Source organism: Lepisosteus platostomus, chromosome 3 (genome assembly GCF_059453375.1).
Source record: "Lepisosteus platostomus isolate fLepPlt1 chromosome 3, fLepPlt1.hap1, whole genome shotgun sequence".
Taxonomy (NCBI): domain Eukaryota; kingdom Metazoa; phylum Chordata; class Actinopteri; order Semionotiformes; family Lepisosteidae; genus Lepisosteus; species Lepisosteus platostomus.
In genome coordinates, this window is record NC_142613.1 from 65,454,822 (window position 1) to 65,479,590 (window position 24,769).

Here is a 24,769-nt window from a genome sequence, read left to right on the forward strand (position 1 = left end):
TATTTGTGTATTGTAAACACTATTTAGTACGGTATGTTCAGTAGTTCTGACAAACCTTAACTGAGAAAGAGAAGAGATGTGATTCAAATAGTGAGCTTTATTGGGGTAACTCATGAAACACAGAAATGATCATCAAGAACAGATGATGATAATGATATCCTCACTGTACATAGGTAGGCGGAAGAGTGTGACCTCCTCTCGAACTTTTGTGTTAAACTCCATGAGATTAAATATAAACAGCTGCCCTTTTTGTTTTATTTTTTTTCTCTTCCAGCCCCTTTTATGCATTTTATACATTGGTACAGTATATAAAAATTTAATTGCAACTAATCATAGATGTATAACCTCGTCATTTCATTCTACAGCTGTTCTGTAAGAATAAGCATTCTTGATTATTCCTGAACAAATGTACTGAAACAAATGTACACTGATTTTTGGGCTACCCAGCTGTGAAATAACCGGCAGTTAGAATGCAGATGTGCAGTGTACTGTCCTTAAATAAAACTGAGACCTTTCATACATACAGTATTAAATATACTGTAAGGTTCCTATTTTCTGTTTCTGGGTTTCTTTTGTCTTTACACAGGAATTGATCATTTTGGAAATACTCTTTTAAGGTTAACATATTAACAATGATTAACTGTAGGACACCAGAAACCGTGTACTGAAGTATAACTTTACCTACGTGAATTTCTCTTACAGTTTGACAATATTCTTTTTATTGTCCAATCCATTACACCAAACAGAAAGTGTTAAACCCATTTTGCAACCTGCAGTCTAGATGTAGTAAGTGCAAAATAACAAATTACCCTTATGATTGAATACCTGATCTTATGCGTTACCTAGCAACTGGACACACCATTTTTATGGAGAGAACATACTCACATATAGAAGCCATGACAGCTTAATCATAGATAAGTTCCTTAAGTTTTTATTGTGGGTGCAGATCATGAATAAATTATGTTTGTCTTCATAAACAATTCCATGCTTTAGGGATTATTTTTAGAAAATGTTTCAGCTCTTGACAGTAAATTTAAATATCACCAAAAATTGATAGTATTGCTTTAATGGCGGCAAATAACCAATAAAGTAAATTGCTGTTGAACAGTTAGATTTTGCTCTTCATACTGTATTCTCAGTATGTTAAATACAGAATACATTGGAGTCAATATACAGTAATAATGAAGGAAAACAAACTGTGAACTTTTTAATAGTATATGAGGGGAGGTCTTAATCCCCTCTTGATAAACATTTTGTTTGTGCCCACAACCTCTATCAAGACTAATAATCATATTAACAATACACCTGCAAAAAGCAAATAATTTGTTGTGCCAACTGTAGAATTTCCAAGATGTTAACTTCTTTTTGTGGCATTAAATGACCAAAGATTTAATACCATCGACTGAGTATATAAGGGAAGAAAAAACAAAGCCACGGTTTGTTAAAATCAATTGTAAATTACACTCTAGTTACAAACAATGTCCTGATTAATGTTGATGTTTTGAAGTCAATGGACACTGAAATGTACTCCAAATTATTTGAAAATGTCTGCATGTATACGTGTGTATTGTTCACAAACACTCCTTGGAGGGTATTTCTTTTGATATGACTTTTACAATGGCTATGTAACCACAGAGCTATGAAATGTTAAATGAGATTTGGATAGCCCAGCTGACTTGCACATTTATCGTGAATAGTAAGATCTCTGAGTAAAGGGGAAAAAAGTGTTCAGTAATGGTGCTGATGATGATGATTGTGGCATGGAGATAAGAATGTCTCCATGAAATGAATCAAGTTTGCTTTTTAAGGTCTTCACAGTCACCGCAGGAACTGACACATTCAGATTTTCCCTGTTTGATTCCTGGTAACTTTAGACAGAAATTTTCAAATTTTAGCAGAATATACTGTATACAATATTTAGTTTGAAGGTCATCACCTTAGAAACATTCCAACATTTTATTCAAACTATATGAAATTCTACATTATAATTAAGAAGTGGTACTTTTTAAAATATTTAAAAGTAAGCACTAATCAAACTGAGTTGCTAAACTCAGTCTTTGGTTTATTTTTTGACATGGGACAATTTAGCCCTTGTTGGTACAGAGTGTGAGACAAACATATCACCATATGTTTCTCTACAGTATGTCTGTTATCTTCAGTTTATAAAAGGTGTGAAAAATGGGAAATACTCATACATGTCATTATTTTATACATACATAGTTACATGAGAGGTATAATTGACTATTGTAATAAATTCTTTGCAGAAATACACATCCATTAAACACCAGGATGGTGACAAAAATAGACAATGATATACTTAATCCTTAGATCTGAAATCCTTAAAGATATATATATACGATACTATATGAGCCAGTGTAATCCAGCTCATAATTTGGCATTATGAAAGAACGTTATTTTCTTTGGTTAAAACAGAAATTGTATGTCAAATGTATGAATTACTCAAAAAGTAAAGGTATTATAGGTTGAATATGCCAATATGGAAGGGAACAGAACCATATGGGCATCTACAATGGCAAGTCACCTGACATTTGTCATACTGCTCTGAATACAGAAAAGTTTGCCTCAACAGGGAAAACAAATGTCAAACTGGTTTATATCGCACATGGTATTATTCACATGGAATTCTCATGTTAATGTTGAGCTTAAACAGTTTGATTCTGGAATGTTTAAATGTACTGTATTATAGATGCAAATACCATCACACACTGCTTCATGATTTATTAACTATGAATTTCTTCTATGACTGTTCTTCTGAATCCTTTTATTATTATCTGTGTTGTTAATGAAGTTAGAAGATAGTAATGATATTTTTTCTTTTGGTTCTTATTTGTAGAATCACAGTGTACACTGTGTGGTGAGCCCGAAGGTGAGTGTGTTTTGCGTTTCTCTCTTTTTTCATCATTGGCATCTCATGATTTCAGTAGTTTTTATCGCCTAGAATGTGCTGAACAGAAAGGCAACTGTACACCCAACACGATGAAAACTCCTGTTACTAAGCTGAAGTCCATTCCATCAGTTAGCATTTCCAATCATTCATTTCAAAGAAAAGAAACTTGTCCCAGAGAAAATGCATTCACCAACTATTGTGAATGCTTGTTATTGAAGTGCATGTTTTATAAATATGGAGATTAAACTAATCAGCATTTATGATATTCAGAAATAGAATCAGGAATCTTCATTGCAAGAGCACAAATGTCTATGATATATTTTTAATTATTATTCATTTTTGGTATTTTGTTTAGGTAATTTTAGGAAGCAGTTCACTAAAGTCCTTCTATCAGAAATAGTCATTGTAGGTTGAAGATATTTCTTTCTTACTGTATGAGACTAAAATATGGGACTTCTTTCACCCTTAAATAATGGTTTACTGCAGTGATGTTTTCTTAGTGTTGTTAAGTATCTGGTTGAAGTCTAACATGCACTAAATGGTACATGAGTTTTTTTGCAGAATTGGGCCTCCTACTCTCTTTTAATGTTTTGTGAATACAATTTTTTTTTGTCTAAATAAATGGCCATTATGAATCTAATGTCTTTCATTGCATTCAGAGTTGATTTACTGTGCATTTGACTGTGGACTTTATATAGGAGAAAGTCCAGCCTGTTACATATATTCAGGTTTGGAATATATGGTTTTATGTGCTGCACTAAGTGATTATACAGAATGTTAGTGTATAAAACATCCAAACATGCAAAGAACACTATTGATGCATGTACTGTGTTGGATGCATACAAGATCTTGGGTTTGGGATTTCTATTCCATGGTGAAGGGTACCACCTACTGGTCCGCATACAACACCTCAACCCAACAGCCATGATTTTCATTAGAGCTTTTTAATCTAAGATTGTCAGCTCTTTTGCACTCAATTTAGGTTTGCACAATTGAACCTGACCAAGTGAGCCAGATGCAGGTAAATGCGTGTGCTTCAACAACAATACTGGGTTTATTGTTCCAAGAGTGTTGGTCTCAGTTTTCCTTCACTTTGAGTTCTTTCTGTTTCTTAGAGTAGTGCATTCTTTTAAGCTTGGGAATATACCTGGCCATTCTTCTATGATATGATTCCAGAGCACCAATATCTTGAACCAAGGATCAAATTATACACAATATTCTAAATGAGGTTGTATTTGTGTATTGTACAGGCTGCCATCCATCATTAAAATAGATACCACTGCCCAGACTGTCACATATGGGCCCGCCCATCGATCTCTGTGTGGCATCATGATTGAGTATTCTCAGATCATAGTCTATCCTTAACAGTATTTGTCAGTAACATCTAGCGCTTTAAGAAAAAATGGGCTTTGAACAGCCTAGACATTGGGCAACTGTGCAATATACTGATGGCACAAAAGCACTTTCTCTCGATAAATGGGACAGTGGGATAAGTGGTTCCTTTTGGTGCTTTCCTTTATTGATTTTCACCAGGCTCGACATTCAACAGGAAAAATAATTTCATCACCTGTGCCCAATTACCTCACTAATTAGTTGACTTAGATGCAGTTGACTTTTGCTCCTGCAAAACTTTGTCATTGTCAATCATGAATGATCTTTTAATTAAAGTGATGCCAAAAAATTAATCAATATACAAAATCCTTATACTTCAGATTTTGAAAAACATGCAGTATGCATGCATTACGTTGAATACCTATCATCTGCAATTTACACTTTTATGAGAAACTTTGTCAAAATATGTGTAATTCTGAATATACCATATCATAACATATACAATCTGATTATCATACATATACAATTCTGTTTCCATTTGGATGTCCTTCTAGGTTTGTTTTAATTATTTTTACAAACTTACATAAGCTCAGTGTGCTTTTCTAGAACATGAATTGAATAGAACCCATTTTATGCTTTAGGGAAAGTACATTCTAGAACAAGAAATGAGCCTGGATATAAAGCAGCTTTGTATTTTTCATGTTTTGTCTTCTCCCCTCTTCATATTTCTTTTGTGTAGTTTATCAGCTATATTTTACTATACTGGTTTAAAGTCGTTTTCTCTGATCTTTAGTAAACAGAATGCAGTTCGACTCTTTCTGCCCTTATTCACCACACTTGTTTTCCTTCCGCTAAGACTACGGTGCATACTGTAGTTACATTGTGTTACGGAATACATTTTTAAATTCTTTTATCATGATAATCACTCCACTAATAAAACCTACCACACTACGAAACCTTAGTGAATGTTGCTGGTACACTAGAACATAGCTATGAGAAAGAATTGTTACGACCCCACCTTATTTTTTTCTCACTCAGTCACCAGGGGACGAAGGAGCCATGAACATAAAACGTTAAAGAATAATAGTAGTCGATTTAAACACTGGGACCTGTTCCCTGGGGACCGATATAGGGCGACAGAACAACTGGGGGTGACACAGGTATTGGTTCGTTTCTGTCATGTATACCAAAACAATACAATAGTGAGTCCCTCAAAAGAAAAGAAAACAAACAAAACTAACTACCCTGCCATAACGGAACCTAAACTCAGTGTTCTAACCTAAACTTTCTCACATAAATTCCAATAGAGGGACACCACTAAACTGATTAACAGAAGGACAGACCATAGAAACACCTCGCCTAATGAAAGTCCACACTCACGGACACAATTAATGCAGATATACATGAGTGAGCAAAAGAACTCAAACTCCACACAAGTCTGAGAGAGAGACAGAGACAGAGACAGAGACAGAGAGAAACGCTGCTTCTAAATGGTTGTCAAAGTGAGAGACAAGTTCACCGTCAAGATGGGCCAGCAGCCCAACATCCAATAAAACAGGAAGCATCTTCTACCAAGATTAATCCAATTAACCAATCAGAAATAAACCAAACACGGTCAACCTAGGACCATGACAGAATGTAAACGTTTTCTAGAAATTTGTATCTGATAATGACCATCACGGTCTTCATGCCACATACATCCTAATCTATTAACGCCCCCTGACTCAATGGCTTCTATTGATAATGAATACAATCATCATGTTGTAGCAGAACCAATATAATATGACTAAGACTTATTGGTCTGTAAGTAATTGTGTCTTTTTATAGTTGACATTTTATGGATGTCTAGAGAATTTGGACACTTTCCAGTTTATAAGTATTATTCTACCTTGATTTATTGTGGGAAACATTTTTATTAATGGCCTATGAATAACATCACTGGGATACGATGATCATTTCATGCTTTAGCCATTTCCCTTTCATCATCTAAAAGTTTCCCATTATTATTTCTGATGCTTTTCCCTTTACTGTTCTTCTTCTGTTCTAAACCCGAAAAACATACTGTATTTATTTTATTCTCCATTGCAGTATTCTGTTCTATCTGTCTCTTACCCCTTCCCTTTCTTTAACTGGATTCCATTACTGGCAAGGTAAAGTCTCAGGGGAGATTTGCTTTGTGTATCAGCCTTTTTCCATGTAATGCAAGATGAGATACAGATTCAGTAGAGAGCTTAGCCTCACATTTCTTAACAAAGCAAATGCCAAAGTTTCTTTATGGCACACACATTTAGATTGTTTATTATCCTTTCCCCAGGCAGATCAGAGCATGCTCTTAATTAACACAACATGAACTGTAATACAAGAAAGAGACTAAACAAAACAGAACGACCATCCTCAAGATCAGTGCTGAAAGGCTGGTACATTCTGTGCCTCAGGGGGAAGAACATGCAGTATTAAAGGAAAGTTGATTAAAAAAAAATACAAAATATACATTGTGTGTGCTTAAATACAAAGTAGATCGTGTGGAAATTGGATCAAAGACAATTCAATCCAAATTAATTAATTTTAAAATAAAAAATAATGAAATCAAAGAAATTAAATCAAAGACGAGTGTAATGTTAACAGAACACTAACATGTGACAGGTGTTTTTTGCAATATACTGTACTGTATGCTGCAGCATTTGTCCCCATTTTTCAAAAAGAGTACTACAGTACTGCCTCAGTATAAAGGAGTTGTAAGGGTTCATTTAGGTGAGTTTGCTGCTGTCTTTTGCATTATTTTTCATATTAAATACAGACAGAGAGTATCTGTTTTATGCAGTCCCTATCAAGAAGTGTTTACTATAGTGTTGCATGGGATGTAGTGCAGAATATCAAAGAGGAGCAAGCCTGCAAATTTTTGACAATACCTTTTGGTGATGAATATGAAAACTGTTACAATTTATTTTATTTTTTTAAAGTATGTCTTATTAAAATTGTCCAGCCAACATAGGATTGCCACTCTGGCCCCATAATCCCTGGAAACCTTAAGACAGTACATGATTTTAATGTTCTGAAAATTAACATGCAAACGGAGCACTAAATCTTTACTATTATTTGCTAAATTGCAATGTGGATAAAATAGTCCTTGAGGAATGTAAAGAATATACAATGGGTATAGAGTGAATTTTCTCTATTTCACTTAATATCTTGGAGTTATCCATTCTTTAAAAACTGTGGCTTGTTCAGATCTGTTCCTAATTGATACTGGCTTCCTACCTACAGTAACTTGTTTACAAAGCTGAGTGAATTAGGACAATACTATTCAGACAATGCAAATGGAAGGTATCAAATGATTATTGCTGTGAATTAAAAAGAAAAACCTAATTGAGATGCTGTATGATAAAAAGAATTCATACAAAAATGTGTATGACAGTATTTTCAGGCCCCACAGCGTAATTAAGCTGCAATAACATTAAGTACTGTAAGTGTTTATCATGCACTATTTGTCTACTGAAGTTAATTTGGTTCATTTTATGGGAAATTTAAAAATCCTGCTGTTTCTCAAAGCCTGGGAATTGAGGTTCCAAGTAGCAACTCTAAACCATACCACTCTAAGGCATACCAAGACCATGAGATTATTTTCTTTTCAGACATCAAAACAATATAGTTTTGTGTAACAGATATGCAATTGTATCTTTTCCAACTGATGCTCGAGTGTCACTCAGTCTGAAAGAGTTTCATAATGAGTCAGGTCACAACAGGGTATATTAGAAAAACAAATGAAAATCCTGAAACAAGTAGATGGTGTTTCCATGCCAAAAGGTAAAAAATGAAAAAAACAATAACCAGTACATCATGTTTGCTGTGGATCTTCAGGTCTGGTTGTCTGTAGTGTTTTTTGTTTTGTTTCTTTTGCTTTAGAGCCTAGAATTGACCACTAATTGTTCCTTCACAGGTTGCACGCGGACACAGCTCCCCACTCAATCGTGGATCATGGATTAGTATTGTGTAAAGAAAACTAGGACATAATATTAAAGCTAACTTCAATGCCAGTGTTATCACAAGAAGAATAATGCTTGTTTGATTTTACAATTTTTTATGTCAGTAGAAGGGGCAGTGTAGGAGTTTCCCTATGACAAGTTGTCAGATCTGTCACTAGAATTGCTTTGACAACTTGTTCTGAGTACTTATAGTCCTGTTATGGCAGAGTTGAAAAAGGGACTAAATGTCTATGTAGGTAGCTACAGTATACAGAGGTTCAAATTAAGACAGTGTGATTTTTTTACACATCACATCTAAGAGTAAAGTGGGATATTTTACATTTTTAACAATAGACTGAATGAAATGTAGCTCATGTGGAGCTCTCTATACTTACTTCATTCAGCATTGTATTTCACAGATTTTAAAACTTTTTTTTTTTAATTTTACTGCTAGTAAGGTAGTTTAGGTTTATATACAGCCATCATCAGCTTCAGTCCTAACAACAGAAATTTAGCCAAGCATACACTTCACTTACCCCATATAAGGCTGACTTAATTAACTTCACTTATTCCAGAAAATGAAATTCCTAGAAAATGAATGTCCCCAAACTTGCTGAAAATGTCCTGAAGATCAATGAACAAAGACATTGATTGACAGAGTACCACAGTTATCTACTCTACACAATGCGTGGAAGTAACAGGAACATTTCGGCCAGCTAGCACTTTGGCATTGCATCTATAACAAAGAGTGTCTATTAATCAGCTTGCTCTACATTGTAGTGCCTAAATCTTTTTAGTACTGTCACTATGGAAGACATCAGCAAAATGGATAGGTCATAAAACAATTAAAATGGTATGTAGATAAATACAAAATATAATTACTATTAGCAAGCTATTTTTATGAAGCAAAGTTTTTTTTCCCCACAAACTAATTTTTAGTCCAAGGCTTGAATTACATTTTGATGATGGAAAATACTAAATACTTAAACTAAACTATACTACATACTAAAATATACTTTGAAGGGTATTATCAAAACAGATCCACTGCACAATAAGGCACTCAGACTATCATTCTGAGATGTTAGTCTCCTGCTATTATTAACCCTTTTATGGTAGTGTTGATCTGGATGTTGATGACTAAGGTTTGAAAGTTTGAAATACTGGTTGCATAATATGAAAATAAGATAATCCTTTCTTATTTTCATATTGCTCCTAGCGTACACTGATGAACTCCTGAATTAAAATTAAGTTTGGCATTCTTCTGCAATGATATGCTGTTGCTTTCCACATTACAGACTGTTTCTTCTGAAAAGCGGTTTAAGCAAATCAATCTAAGTTTGATGCAGATTATCCATGGGACGGTACAATTCAGACATTGAAAAATGCTTCTATGTCAGTTACAGTTTCCATTCCACAGAACATGACCTTGTTACAGTATTTTATACTCTTGCCGCATTAGGTCGGCCCCGCACCGTCGGGGGCTTGAACCCGGGACTCCCGCGTCACTCAGCACAGACCCAGCCCGGTGAGCCAAAGAGAGATGGCTCACCGGGCTGGGTCCCTGCTGAGTGACGCGAGAGTCCTGGGTTTGAGCCCCCGACAGTGCGGGGCCGACCTAATGCGGCAAGGATGCCCGCCTGAACCCCTGTTGCGTTACATTGGTGTCAGAAGCGGGGTGGGATAGCCCTTCGCCGGGGACGGCGAGTTAAGTGGGGGGGAGTGTAACGCATACGGCCATCAGGGTGTGTAAGAGCCGGCTTACCAGAGCGGTGATGTTGCCGCCCTTCCCTGTGATAGCAGGACTACAGCTACGGGGCTGTAGGGAGATCTCTCTTTTGCTCACCGGGCTGGGTCCCTGTTGAGTGACGCAGGAGTCCTGGGTTCGAGCCCCCGGTGGTGGGGGGCCGTCCTAATGTGGCAAGGGCGCCTGCCTGAACCCCGTTGCGTTACAGTATCTTAAGAACCAGAATTTGAATGAATCACCGAATACCACCTCTTACAGCTGTTGTTGGTTCAGGTTTTTAGCTTCTTCCACCACTGAAGCCAAGCAACATGTTTGGCAAAAGATTCTACCCCTTGCAAACCACGACCCCCTGCAGGTGCTCTCACACAATGCAGCACAGCCGGTGTATTTTAGTTTACCAGGAAAGTCATTTTTGTTTCTCTGTATTTTCTGACACAGGTTATGATGGTCACAGTCTTAGTCAGTGTTCTTGCAATACTGATACAAGTTCAATATACAAAGTGTATCTTTATATCTTTTCTTTAATGCACTAATGATAATTTTAAGCAACATTTTTTCTTCATGCTCGTAGTGAATCCTTTAATAATTATAATAATTGCTTACACTTATATAGCGCTTTTCTGGACACTCCACTCAAAGCACTTTACAGGTAATGGGGATCCCCTCCACCACCACCACCAATGTGCAGCCCCACCTGGATGACGGGCGACGGCAGTCATAGTGCGCCAGAATGCTCACCACACATCAGCTAACAGAGTGATGAAGTCAATTCATAGATTGAGATTATTAGGAGGCCATGATTGGTAAGGGCCAATGGGATATTTTGCCAGGACACCGGGGTTACACCCCTTCTCTTTTAGAGAGATGGCCTGGGATTTGTAATGACCACAGAGAGTCAGGACCTCAGTTTTACATCTCATCCGTAGGATGGTGCCTTTTTAAAGTGTAGTGTCCCCATCACTATACTGGGGCATTAGGATCCACAATGGCCTCAGGGTGAGCGCCCCCTGGCCCCACTAATACCAACAGCAACCATTGCTTCCCAAGAGGTCTCCCATCCAGGTATTGACCAGGCTCACACCTGCTGAGCTTCACTGTGCTGCCAGCTGTGAGTTACATGGTGATATGGCTGCTGGCGTACAAGCAGGCGTAGGTGGTGAATTCTAATCTCTCACTTCTGAATAAATGCTTCCTTGTCGTGGGCAACAACATCCAACATGGGTCTTTTTCAGCCTGCTGCCTCCACCCAATCTTCACACTTGCAGTAGCCTCCCTTGTTCATTCTGCTCAAGTGAGGCAGGTTCTGACAGTCCTGACCTGATAGCCAGGCAAGTTAATGCCAAACACTAAAATATTAACTACACTATCACTTTATGTTTGTTGTTTCATCTTGGCATTTTTATAATGTATCCAAACCACACAAATTAAACGATAACAAAATCTACAGTAGGAATCCGTCAAGATTTTATATTTGCCAAATATTTTTGAATTGTAGGTTAGGAACATGTCAATGTGAGCGTAGCTGGTAAAGAAAGATTCTTGTTATGTACAGTAATGACAATGTAATCAACATATACAAAACACTGAAGATGACTAAGGTCCTCTTAGAGCTAACTTATAGCAGTAGTGATTCCAATACCCTGCTGAACTCTTTCCATCTTTATAACCAAGGAAAATATATGCAAAATATATTTTCAGATATTACACATGTGTGAGACATTTAGACTCTAGTCTCTAATTTAGTCTAATCTTTTTCAAATGTGTATGGCTAACAAATCTCAAGAAACCTATCACCACAGGGACAGCTTTCAAAGTGCTGTTTATGTATCTTTCTAATGATACAAAAAATGGAGAATATTTTCCAGGTCTCATTATTGTTCTGACTCTATGTAATGACCTTGCTTTCTCTGTTTTATTAGCTTTTAAGTTAACCGTCTGATACTTAATTGTTTAAGTACCAGTCGATGGTAGGTTGATGTTTTCTTTAACTCTGGGCCTCACTAGGGCCTATTAGACAAGCAAAAGAACTAACAATATTATAAATAAATCTAAATCAAATTTCTCCTATATATAGACAGAACACAGGTCTTTAAATCGGCTACATGGATTTTTAATTTTACTAATGTACAGCATCTTATGTGGAGGGGGCTTCAAAATCATTGAAATCAATAAAACCAAATACTCACTGACTGTACTTTTACATTTACAAACCATTCTTTTCTTAAAAGATTTCCCTATTATATTTCAATTTAAGTATTTTATACAGTAAGTAAAATCACACAATATTTTATAAATGTACAATTTAATCGTAACCCGAATGTAGTCTAGCCTACGTTTCTCATAGTCCTATTTTTTTACTCTCTCATTTAACTTAAAATACAAATATTGACCAAATATCAATGTTATTAAGGTATACACCTTAATAACATTTTTACAATATCTTATTGCTTGATTATTTACCTTAGATTGGTTTAGACTGGTTTCGTTTAGTGACGACATTTAGCCATTTTAAATTGTAAATTGATCCCTGTTACATTTTTTTCAGTCATTCAGAGCTTTTCATTCAGGAGTATTTACACTGCACCTGAAATGTAACTGAAATGAAAAATATTTATTTTCGATTACAAAAGCCATTGTCACATTCATGTTGATAGAGGTGGTGGAGTGGGGTGAAAGTTGTGAGTCATACTTTCTATCTGCTTCCATCTTTAAAACTGTTGATATGCTGCTAACATAATAAGAACATAAAAAATATAACTTTATGAATAGACATTAACAAAATATTATCAATTAAATGAAACCAACGTTTAATTGAAAAGATGTGCCATAGCTAAATTCGTGATGCTGATTGACATTTGTCCACATATTGTACAGTCGGTGTTTAGAAAACATGAAAATCTCAGGCTTTTAATTAATTAATTGCTTACACTTATATAGTGCTTTTTTGGACACTCCACTCAAAGCGCTTTACAGGTAATGGGGACTCCCCTCCACCACCACCACCAATGTGCAGCATCCACCTGGATGATGCGATGGCAGCCATAGATAAGATAAGATGCACCAATACACCCACCACACACCAGCTATCAGTATTAGTGGAGAGGAGAACAGAGTAATGAAGCCAATAGATGGGAGTTATTAGGAGGCAAATTGGTAAGGGCAAATGGGAAATTTGGCCAGGACACCAGGGTTACACTCCTACTCTATTCGAGAAACGCCCTGGGATTTGTAATGACCACAGAGAGTCAGGACCTCAGTTTTACATCTCATCCGTAGGATGGTGCCTTTTTAAAGTGTAGTGTCCCCATCACTATACTGGGGCATTAGGACCCACATAGACCACAGGGTGAGCGCCCTTGCTGACCCCACTAACACCTCTTCCTGCACCAACCATAGCTTCCCATGAGGTCTCCCATCCAGGTACTGACCAGGCTCACACCTGCTGAGCTTCAGTGGGCTGCCAGCTGTGAGTTGCATGGTGATATGGCTGCTGGCATACAAACAATACAAGCTGTACATTGGTACAGCCTAAAGGAAGAGCGGCAGGTGAAATCACGGATCTTGATCAATGTATCATTGAGGCTGTCAGCCATCCTTATACTAGACACTAGGCACTACTCCGCCTACCAACAAAATTGGACCTCCCCAGCAACCATTGAGGTGTGATTTCTAAGACTATGGCCTATCATTGAAATAATGTTTAGTTGTAACATCTTGCCGGGTTAGTTATTTCTGATTGCTAACACCCCAGACAGTGGGAAAAATGTAAAATTCCTGACATACCGATTCCCCAAAGGCTCTGTTCTCTTGATTAGAGGTGTAGAGGTGTATGCTGCATGTCTTCCTTTCTGTGCATTTCTGCCTTGATTTTCACCAGGCTTGACATTCAGCAGGGCATGTCACATAATCACCTATGTCCAATCATTTCTCAGTAATGACGTGATTTATTCCTTATGCAGCTTTCAAAGTCACATGTATTATGGTCACTCATGAATGGCTGAAAAGACACCCAAAACATTTCATCAATATCTAAAATGCAGATACTGTTAATTATTTAAAAAAAACATACTGTTGTTTCTGTTGATGCTGTGTGTTTTTCAATCATCTATTCTCTGCTGTAAAATTAGATATATTAAGCAATTTTAGCATGCATTAATATAATGAATAACGTTAATGACAAAAGGTCATAACTTCACAAAACAAGAACACCAGAATGCCAACCAGGAGCCAGTAACTCCTATTACAGATTGGCTGCCTGAAAATCTCTAGAGAAGCATTTGTTGATCCTACTGGATAAGTGAAACTTTACATTTGCTGCTGCTACAAACATGCCATTAATCAGAGATATGGCTGTTCAAGCAGCAGTTGTGGGAGACTTTTTTCTGCTGCATGGACATATTCTGTAGTTCAATAAAAGAAAAATAAGAGAACAAAGTTTACATTTCTGAAGTTGCCTATTTCGTGACATTGTTTAACGTTTTTTTTCTTTTCATTTTTCTTTTTTAATTTACTACACGGTCTTCCTATGTCTTTGAAACATGTTGTAATTATCAATATAAAAATGGTCTGACTGGACTGTATGAGTCAGCAGGAAACCTAAGGAATGAAAAGGACATGCTTTAAGTTAACCCAGCTTGTCTTGAGGAAGACTGGTCTAATCTTTTTATTCTCGCAGGCCATTTCTCTGCAAAAGAGTTTTACAGCATCACGGAGCCTGTCTTGGAATACAAAAGCTCTGTCAGGCAGTAGTTGAAAAATGTAATAGTAGTTGATGAACTTAATAGATAAAACAGGATTTGGCACTATTTATTTAGCAATTGTCATTTCAATAATGTGTATACTGTATTAGTACAAATGTATTGCATGCTTCACATTTTCCTTCTGATAGTTACAGTATGTAGTATTATGGAGGAGGGAAAACAGCACACCTTAATAGTCTGCAAGGTACCAGGGCTTCAGCACATAAATAACACATACAGTACTGTACAACACTGTTTTGAAAGTATGTCTATAAAATTCAGTCATTTTTATTTATAAACTACAATATTACATTTTCAGCTACATTGATTTTTACTAATTAGCATATCCAAACATAATGCAGCTGTCAGCTTGACCCATATGACTTCCATGCCAACTATAAATATCAATCTTCCGCTTAAGTATTTACATTAGGCTTTGCACAAGAGGAAGCTATTAGTTACTAGTGTCTGTATCCACTCCATTGTATACATGGTGTTGGGTTACACATGCATAAGACCCTTGTATGACTGCTATTTACTTAAATCTGTACAAGTTACCAATCAAAATATTATAGAGATGTGATGGTTTGAATTTATTAGGTTTCAAGCTACGGTAAATAAAAAATGGCAAACATAAACAAATCCAAAGTGTACAATATCGAATTCTATTACTGCAACAATAACAAAATGTGCAAAGGAAAATAATACAAGAAAAAAAACATGTAAATCAAAACTGTCTCATCATTCACTCGGGGAATACTTCATCTCATATATTGTATACTTTATTATTCAAAGACAAGTAAATAGCTATTTTCATGAGCTACACTTTATTATATATCTTTAAAATAATAGTTTAATTCTCAACGTTTAGAATATGAACATTGAATTTATACTCATCCACGTTATATGCTGGCTAGGTGGCTCAAGGGAGGTTTGGAAGTGGAGGTCTCTATCTCCTGTGAATACCAGGTCAGAGCTGTGATGCAGGGAATAGCAAAGGGTTCCTTGCAAGTTTCACGCTGAGCTCGGCTGTCCTAGAATATGTCCACAAGGCCTCATTCAGGTCCGTCCACAAGTGGGGCGTACTGTACCGTAGGTGGGGAGAAACAGAATATCCGCTCACCCTGGTAGTAGCTGATTACACATTGATATTAATGTTGAAATGTATTTCTTTTTTTGGGGTTCAATTGCAATTGGGGAGCTCCTCATCAAACTTCCTCTTGGTGCAAAGAAAGTCTCAGGCAGAATTTTATCCTACATATGGACTCACTCTCTCAGTGTTTTCTGTACTTACTGTCAGTTCATTTCTTTGAAACTCACACAATGGTGGTCAGAGTGACATGGTTAATTAGCTTGTCAGAATGCCTGTTGTCAAGCGAGAAACAGAGGTCCAATGTTGTATGACACCTTTTGATTTCACTTATCACACTTGGTGATTGAATGTTGCATCATCAGGTGTAGTGGTCTACCCTACCAAGCAGGTTCCTCATTGGTTGGTTATTTTAAATTATTGACTGATGACCACCAGCCAGAGCTCCACTCTGGATGACAAAGAGTCACTAAGGTGTTGGACCCAATTTATGACATACTGGTCCATATTAGAGAGGACATGCTGTTTATCAGAGAGCTTCAACTCAGCAGCATTCCTAAAGGTTTGAATCGGAGAAGCCAAGTAGTGCCAGGGTTATTGCCTGTTCAAGGCAAGAGGAAGATTTTTAAAAATCTTTCTAGAACACTGAATTCAAATCAATAATAAGGAATGCTGCCACAATATTAAGAATTATTTCAAGAGTGTGATTGCATCTGCTTGGTCATCACAGTGGTGCAGTTGTTAGCATTACTGCCTCACAACTCTGGAGCCCTGGGCTCAATTCCTGAAGTGCTGTTAATATTTCATATGAGTTAATACTGTATGTTCTCCCTGTGTTCATGTGGGTTTCCTCCATTTATGCCAGTGTCCTCCTACAGCCCCAAGACAAACTGTATGGGTACAGTAAGTTAATTGGCTTTTTAGAAAAATTGGCCCTGGTGTTAGTGTGTTCATGTTTGTGTCTGCGTGTGCCCTGCAGTGAATTGGCGTCTTGTCAGGGATGTGTCCTGCCCTGTTCCTGTTGCTTGCTTGGATGGGCTCCGGCTTCCCCATCATCCTATTCTGGATAAAGCAGTTAGAAAATGGATAGATGGATTTACCATTTTATGTATGCTATAGAACACTGTTTGAATAAGTGCTTTGATGGTGCTTTCTTATCCCTTCACTCAGTGGTACAGAATTTACAAAGAAATCATCATGCAAGCACTTTCAGCTGATCCTTCACAGATCAAAAGCTGAGAAAATAAGGATTTCATGTTTCCCATACAAGACAGTGAACATGTCTCAAATTTGCACAGATAGACAAAAGGTTGGATGTATGCAAGAAAATACAGTATATACTACAGAAACTGAGAATATTCAGTCCAATATATTTGGCGAAAGGGGTAGAAAATGGATGGAAATGGATAAGTGTCAAGGGTCAAGAGTGCTAGTGTGATACAGGTTTCTATAGCACTTAGCCGGACAAAGTGAATTTTTATATTGGTTTGATGAGCGAATGTATTCAAATGTGTTCTATGATTTTTTGGCTGTGTGATTATAAAAACAGTTTGTGTTTTTCCACTTTGTGTTGGACGCTTCAGTCTGTTGATGTATCTGGATAAAGCTCTTGGTCACTAAACAATGCAGTGCATTGAGAAAACTGGAAAAAATTAAGGAAAAGAAAGGAACAAAAGAATGACTTGTAAAATTGTTACTACTGTATAGTCATGTTCAATTAATGGGACAAAATTGAAAAATAAAATCTAGACATAGGTAGCAGTATTCTGCTTCCTAATCAAATCTTTATTCCTTTAATTTGCTTCTTAATCATACCCAAAATATATTAACAAATTCCAATTTTCACTGTTAAAAGCAGTTTTTTTATATTTTTTGGTTTTGGAACACCATTGTGCCACAGGATATGGAATCCTAAAAATTAAGGGTTGATTTAATTTGATTTAAAATGATTTTTTGAAGTAGTAGAATTGTTCTACTTTTTGCCAACAAAATGTAATATCTAATAGATTCAGGCAGCTCATTGAATTGGATTAAGCAAATAGGCTATTAAAAGCACAAGCCGTTTACCAGCTAGTGTACTGTTCCAGCATCTTGTCATAAAGTAAGCAGTGTTTCCCTTCTGCTGTCATTACACTAAAATAAAGGACAGATTATTGTGAAAGACATAATTCCAAAATAATAGTGCAAAAATAGAACCATAATTCCAATTGTTATCATTTGAAATTGCCACCTGCCCGATTCACTCAGGAGACTTGTGAATAAATGTCCATAAAGAATCATGTTTTGAACAGACACAATACTAAAACGGGGACTTGGTAATATATCTTATGACACTGAATGTTTAAATTGAACTACAGTAGTTCAGTGTCCATAATTAATCAGGGAACTTAGTGTAGATATTCGAGTAACTTATATACGGTATCAACTAAAAGATACATTAGTTAGTCATCTTGCTTACATATTGAAATATGAAACAAAAATTTTAAATTTAAAGTTGTATAATTACTGTATATATACAGTACAGTACATGAAATTGTCAGGAACAGAATAAAGGAGTTTCAGAATACAATATGTGAGACTCCACTTTTACTTCTCGAGTTAAGCTTAAATAGCTCTATACTCTTTTCTTATTTTCAGAGAAATAGTTGTATTAGTCTTTTGCAAGGGATTGTTGCTGCATGTGTTGGTACATTTAGTAACACACTTTTTGTGTTTTTTTCTCTTCAAACTGCTTGGTTTCATTTACCTAATTGACAGTCAGTACTACGTTTTTATAACATATCTGAATACAAACGATATGTACTGTGCTGTTTAAAGAATCTCTGAATTAAGAACAGGAAGTTATCCCTCATGTACAGTAGATATCAGTTGAAAGCAAGATGTCTTGTGCAATGAGACCCTCCAGACTTCCTATTGATGCATTGAGTCCTTTATGGGAGCTATCTGAGTGATGTACCTTGTTCATGGATGTACTGTAGAGACACCATCTTTCCTAGGATTTAATCACATTACCCTCCAGCCTGGGATCCAGAGCCTGAATAAGTAGTCCTCACTGCCACCTTTTTTATTCTTGTAAGGGAATGGATCAGTCACAGCCTGAGCATCACCAGAGTTCTCTTTCCCATACAGAATGCTTCGGTTTCCGTGCCAATCAGAATTTGACCTTGTTCACTGTTTACAACCCTAGTTGAATGTACTGAGTGATGGGTTAGATTGGGTTAAACAAGTAATTACTTGTGAATGCTAAACTGCTTCTCGTATATATCTCATTATCCTTCCAAAAGAGTGGAATTTTGTGTTGGCATCACCATACAAAACTACAAAAAACAAATAACACTCAGCATAAAATAAATATGCGTTAGAAACAAACAATAGTCCTAGCCATTCAACACTTTATATTGTATATAAACACATCTTGCTTATAAACCTTATGTGAAGTTGAATTCTAATTTAACGGCAAGATGTAAAAATATAAATTGTTTTACACAGAGAATGATGATTGTCTGGAACAACTTGACAATATACTGTATGTCATTGAAGCTATTTTTTTTAAACCTTCTTGAAACACAATAAGTTGGTGGGCATGGTTGGTGTCCTCGATATATGAAGGAAGAGCTGTCTCATAAGGCTGTCGAGATGTGAGTAATTGGACAGTTGAATGCTGAGGCGATTGGGCGTTAAGGGGTGTTGGGTTTGTGGATTTTGGGGAGGAGGTAATATTGGGATACCTGGGGATGTTCAACGATGAGTTCCTGGGAGGAGCTCCCAGGAAGCGAACAAAACAATAAGATACTTGCCAGTATGCCAAAAATACAAATGGGTCAGATTGTCTCCTGTCATTTATAACCTTCCTATACTAAACAGAATTGGTTTCAATGTAGTATTAAAAATGTCACACCTAATTATGATTGTACCTTTCAAATTACTATTCCTTTTATTAAATATAATTTGGGTTTACCTGCTGCTGGCTTTTAGTTTGAGAAATTACCCATCAGAATGCAAATGACACCATTAAAATTCAGAAGGAATTAAATAAATATGCCAAGAAGCATATCAAATTAGCCTAGCATGACTTTTGTGTAATTCACATTTTTAAAATAGTGAGTCGTGGATAATTCACTGGTTTGAAAGTTTAATGTTTATATGAAGTAAGAAACAAAAACACAATTCTTTTTATACTTGGAAATGAAAACAGTCAGCAAAAAGTAAGCTGAAAATACTGAGTATTCCAGCAAAACAGTTTACCTCTGCAGCAGACAACTGTAAATGTGATGGTTTCTTTCATACTTCTGTATGCAAGAACACTCAAAAATAATGTGGTCAATGCAAGGTGCAGCATATTCAGATAATGACGAGACATTGAGCTACAAAGGCAGAACAGGAGGTCCCAACACACAGGTTCAGGGGTGGTGACTGGCATGTGGCATATCACCTACTGTAAGAGCTTCTCAGAAATGATAGTTTTAGATCAGACCGACTGCATGTCAGTCTACCATTGATGGTTCATAACAGGTCATTAAAAAGTCTATTTGACAGACTGAATGTCAAAATATTTGAAGGTATAACTCAAGGAATTTCTTAAAATGAAAGAGCTTTGATAACTCAATGCGGGATTTCCATATACTCAGCTCTTTAAAGCACAATGTGTTATAAAGCATCTTAAATACACTTAAGATGGCATCAAAATGGCAAACCCTTAAAAGGTAGGTCACATTCTTTCTCAAATTTACAAAAAATAATCAATTTTGTTTCCATACTTCATTACTACTATGTCTACATGTTGGAATGTTCCAGACTTGATACAATGTGCTAATTGAAAATCTGACAAAACATCAGTAACATTAAAGAAAAATATTCCGTGGAGAATGCAATATACTGTAGCTCCATAATGAACTGGAGTGGAAAAGATTTTTTAAATATGGAAAAATCGCAGTTTCTTCCAGAAGTACTGTATATACAGTGCCTTACAAAAGTATTCACCACCTTCCAATGATGTATAACTGCAAACGATGTATAAGAATTTTTAAATGAATATTTTTAATCGACCAATATTTCGTGAATTCACTGTAAACTGTAACTGTAAAATTCATAGAAGAAGACAGAAGCAAAGGGAACTGTTTCTTAAAAATGTGGAAAATGTAATGGATGTACCTTGAACTTTCATAGCTAGTGGGCATTTCTACTGACATATTCAACATCTGTCACTCCAGTTTCCAGCTGGGGTGGGGGGGCATGGAATGTGTGTCTCCTCGCAGACAGCTGTGCAGAGCTATTCAAGTTGGCATAAGACAGGAAAGAAAACAAAGGGAGATAATCAGCCACTGATGCAAAGAGTAATGCTATTGTGAGAAGGAAGCAGAGTATAATCAGGCCTCCTTGGGAAGCAATTTAAAGACAATTTAGCGTTATATAAACCACTAACTCCTCTCGCTGGTTATCAGTATTGCAGTGCCCATGTTATCACCACATCCCTGGAAAAAAATGAATTTCAAAATGTTTTGAAGACTTCTTCTAGCCAAAACATTTGTTACAGAAATAAAAGCCAAAAATAAAAAAATGAAGATTTCTACCAGAGTGTGTGCATCTAATTTTTTTCATTCTAGAATTTAAAAAAATATAATAAAAAAAGATTAGGAAAGGCAATATAATTTAGCAAATAGCTAAAATGATGTGTATGTTTCTACATTTAATCAGTTTGCTGTTGTGGATTTCCATTTTCTATGCAGATAATATGTTGCATCGGATTAAAAACAGACCTGGATATTTTCTTCCTATCATACAGCATGACAGTTAAGAATGAGATAACAGGGATGTAAGTAAAGTAGCGAGACTTGTAATTACAATGCAATTAAAGTGGCCACAGACTGTACATTTATAATCTAGCTATCCCAAATCTCTGTGGCACTTAACAGAATACAAGGGCACAATTTCTCGTTTCATAATCAGTTCCCTTTTTGGTAAATGAAGGTGAAACATTTTTGGAGATACACTGCTTGTTGACAAAATGTCTTATTGTGTATACATCCTTTAAAACCTTTAATATTGTTTGGATTTAGATATTGTGAGGAGAAAAAACCAATGCAGTCATAAATGGTGCTTGTTAAATTTGGAATTCCCTGTGCTGCCTTAGGCATTGTAGATTGTGCTAAGGGGGAGTTTCCCAGGAATGTGGAAACTGTTTATAATGATATTCATGATATTATAATGATAAGTGCAATGCATTTATCCAGAGGCAACAGAAATAGAGACCTCTCATTGAGAGAAATACTGCATGTGAGAAAACACATCAATAAAAACCAAATTCTTTTCTATTTTATTCGCTCATCATAAGGAAGGTGAAATGCAATATGATAGGATCCCAACACTGTCTTAATTCCAAACTCAAATATATAATCTTCTTTTTTTTGACTGTGGTTTATCATTAACGTATATTCTAAATACTACAGGTGCAAAACCTTGTAGTCACACAAATCCGGGAGAAATATGCATTTATATTCCAGAATTAATATTGTATATTGGATTACAGATGACAGCTGGAGATATGACTCCATACCTTGGTGAGCTATAGTATCTGTTTAACATTACAGATGTCAAGATAGTCATTGTGATAGAATCCATTAGATAATAGCCCAAAAACACAGGAAAGATTTTTTAGTAGACACCTTCACGTTAAATCCAAAGAAACTAGAACATTTTTCTCCGCAAATCTGCTTGTATTTACCCAAATGTTTGCTGTTTCCCTTGTTTTTTCTTTGAAGACTGTCAGTTTCAAATGTAATCAAGCTATACTGCTCCATATGTGTGCATGTGTGATAAATATGTAAATTAAACCCATTTGTCACTTTAGTTCCAAAATGTTACAGCTGCTATTGTCTCTATGGGAACACAGATTCAGTTAGCAACCTAATTTCAGGTTTCTTCACCACTGTGAGTTGTTTGATATTGAAAAATGCCTGTTCAGTATGTCTAGTTATTCTTTAAACCAGCCCTTTAGATATAGTGTATCTATTACTTGTGATATGTACTTCATTTCTAACACTACAGCTTAAGTACTTGGAAACTACTTTTTCCAGAAATCGTACAACCTTTCAGCACAGATCTGTATATCAGAAAAATGCTACATTTCAGAGGTTAACATTAGTTTACATAAAACAGCTGGAGATAGAGCATCTATCTGTTCCCTGTAAGGAACAATAGCTCTCTTCACTCATACAGACAAACAGCACTAGGGAAATTGCAGTCTGCAGTAAATCTTCACAATGTGTTTACTACATATTCATGCCCCTTTATTTCCCTTTTCCATATACTTTTACCGTATTGTCTTATTTCCCTTTCTCTCCTACAGTAAACTAGTGTCAGCAAAGACGTGTGTAAGCAAAATTAAAAACCAGCATATTCATACATGTATATTATAAAACATATTGAGGACAATATTCCTAGTTAGGGGCCAAATTTTAAAACCTGTTGTGGACCTGAGGGCATCAGCTAAGAACACTCTTTATTTCCACCTTGCTTCTCTCTGATAAAGGTAATCAGAGGACATGGTCGGCAGCTGTTCCCTGTAATTTTCTATTGGTTTGTTCTCTCCAATCTGCCCACGAGAGATCAGATAGGAGAAGGCACCAGTGTTCTTGGTCAAACCCAATGACCCAGAAGACACTAGCTGAAAAAGACTGAAGGCTCAGTCGGAAACATGAGTTCACAATTACAAATGAAAAGAAAGCCATTCTGCTGTGTATTATATATATATATTATTTTTATTTGGTTTCCATGAACCTTATCAATCTTAGGACTGAAGAAAGAAATCTGTCTCAACAGCATGGCCAGGCAGTAGCTGTGGGAACTCCCAGATCACAGAGTGTTACAGTCCTCGAGCTGTGTGTGACACTGGGTCTGTTCCTTGGAAACCAGTCGGTGCCTGATGGATGGAACTGCCCCCAATGATTGGCTGGCATTCTTCAGCTGTCCAAAGTCTGTCTTTTCCCTCTTAGTAAGAGATTCAACAGTGTTTTCGACGTAATGCAAGACAAATGTGTCTATCGTCCAAGCCAATAATAATAATAATAATAATAATAATAATAATAATAATAATAATAAATAATAATAATAATAATAATAATAATAATAATAATAATAAATGTAGTACCACTAGTAAAATATAAACTGAATACAGCAAACATAAGTTATTTTGATTTTATGACTGTGGTGTTATCCTACCTGTTCTTTTGTGCTGAACATTATTAAAGCTTATTTGAAATATGAGCAAAAGAAATACTGTATACACTCAACAGACACAGGTATTTTAGAGGGATTCAGGTCTATTTTATTGGAGAGGAATCACATTGACTGTTTAAATATTCAGCTGGATAAAGCAAGTACATTAATAAGGCAGTTTGTGCTGGGCATCCTATTATTTGTATTCGTTCTTTGCCTCTCCAGTACAGTAGAATTTGATCAATGGTTTACATGTAATGAGCATCTTGCCCATTAATCACTAAAGTCAGATAAGCCTGGTTTTTAGTTTTCTCTAGCTCCCTGCTAGACTGAATGCCACAAACATAGGGTTTCTGGAGATAGATATTGAGCTATTGTGTGGGGCTCAGTGCATTTGCTTTTCCACAGTAGACATACCCAAAGGTAAATACACTATTAATTTAATAGATCATTTTACCAATGGAACTCTTTAAAGAAGGAAGCATGTATTGAAATGAATAAAATGCTACAAATTAAAACTTCGGTCAATGTGATGCAATGCTGCATAAAGGACATTTTAGCATTTCATGTACAGTAGATTCTTTAAATCTACCTTTGTGAGAAACAAAAGTGTTACTAAAATATGAATCCCTTTTACCCTACTAAACCCCTTTCTAAAAAATAAAGGACCACAGTCATCCTCTGAAAATCGAATTTGTACTATAATCATTTGCACACAATACTAGGAAATTATACTTTTTTTGAACATGAGAACACAACTAGAGCGAAAGCCTTTCTTGA

At 36.1% G+C, this 24,769-nt stretch overlaps 1 protein-coding gene across 2 annotated transcripts in view; it reads left to right on the forward strand.

Annotated features, from left to right (window-relative positions):
• The window catches only part of dlgap2a (discs, large (Drosophila) homolog-associated protein 2a), a 416,982-nt gene that overhangs the window by 201,996 nt on the left and 190,217 nt on the right, over positions 1-24,769 (forward strand). For both annotated transcript variants that reach the window (XM_088626474.1, XM_088626475.1), the window contains one exon: positions 2,855-2,887. In XM_088626474.1, the coding sequence (XP_088482600.1) occupies positions 2,855-2,887 (33 nt within the window). The remainder of the gene's footprint in view (positions 1-2,854; positions 2,888-24,769) is intronic.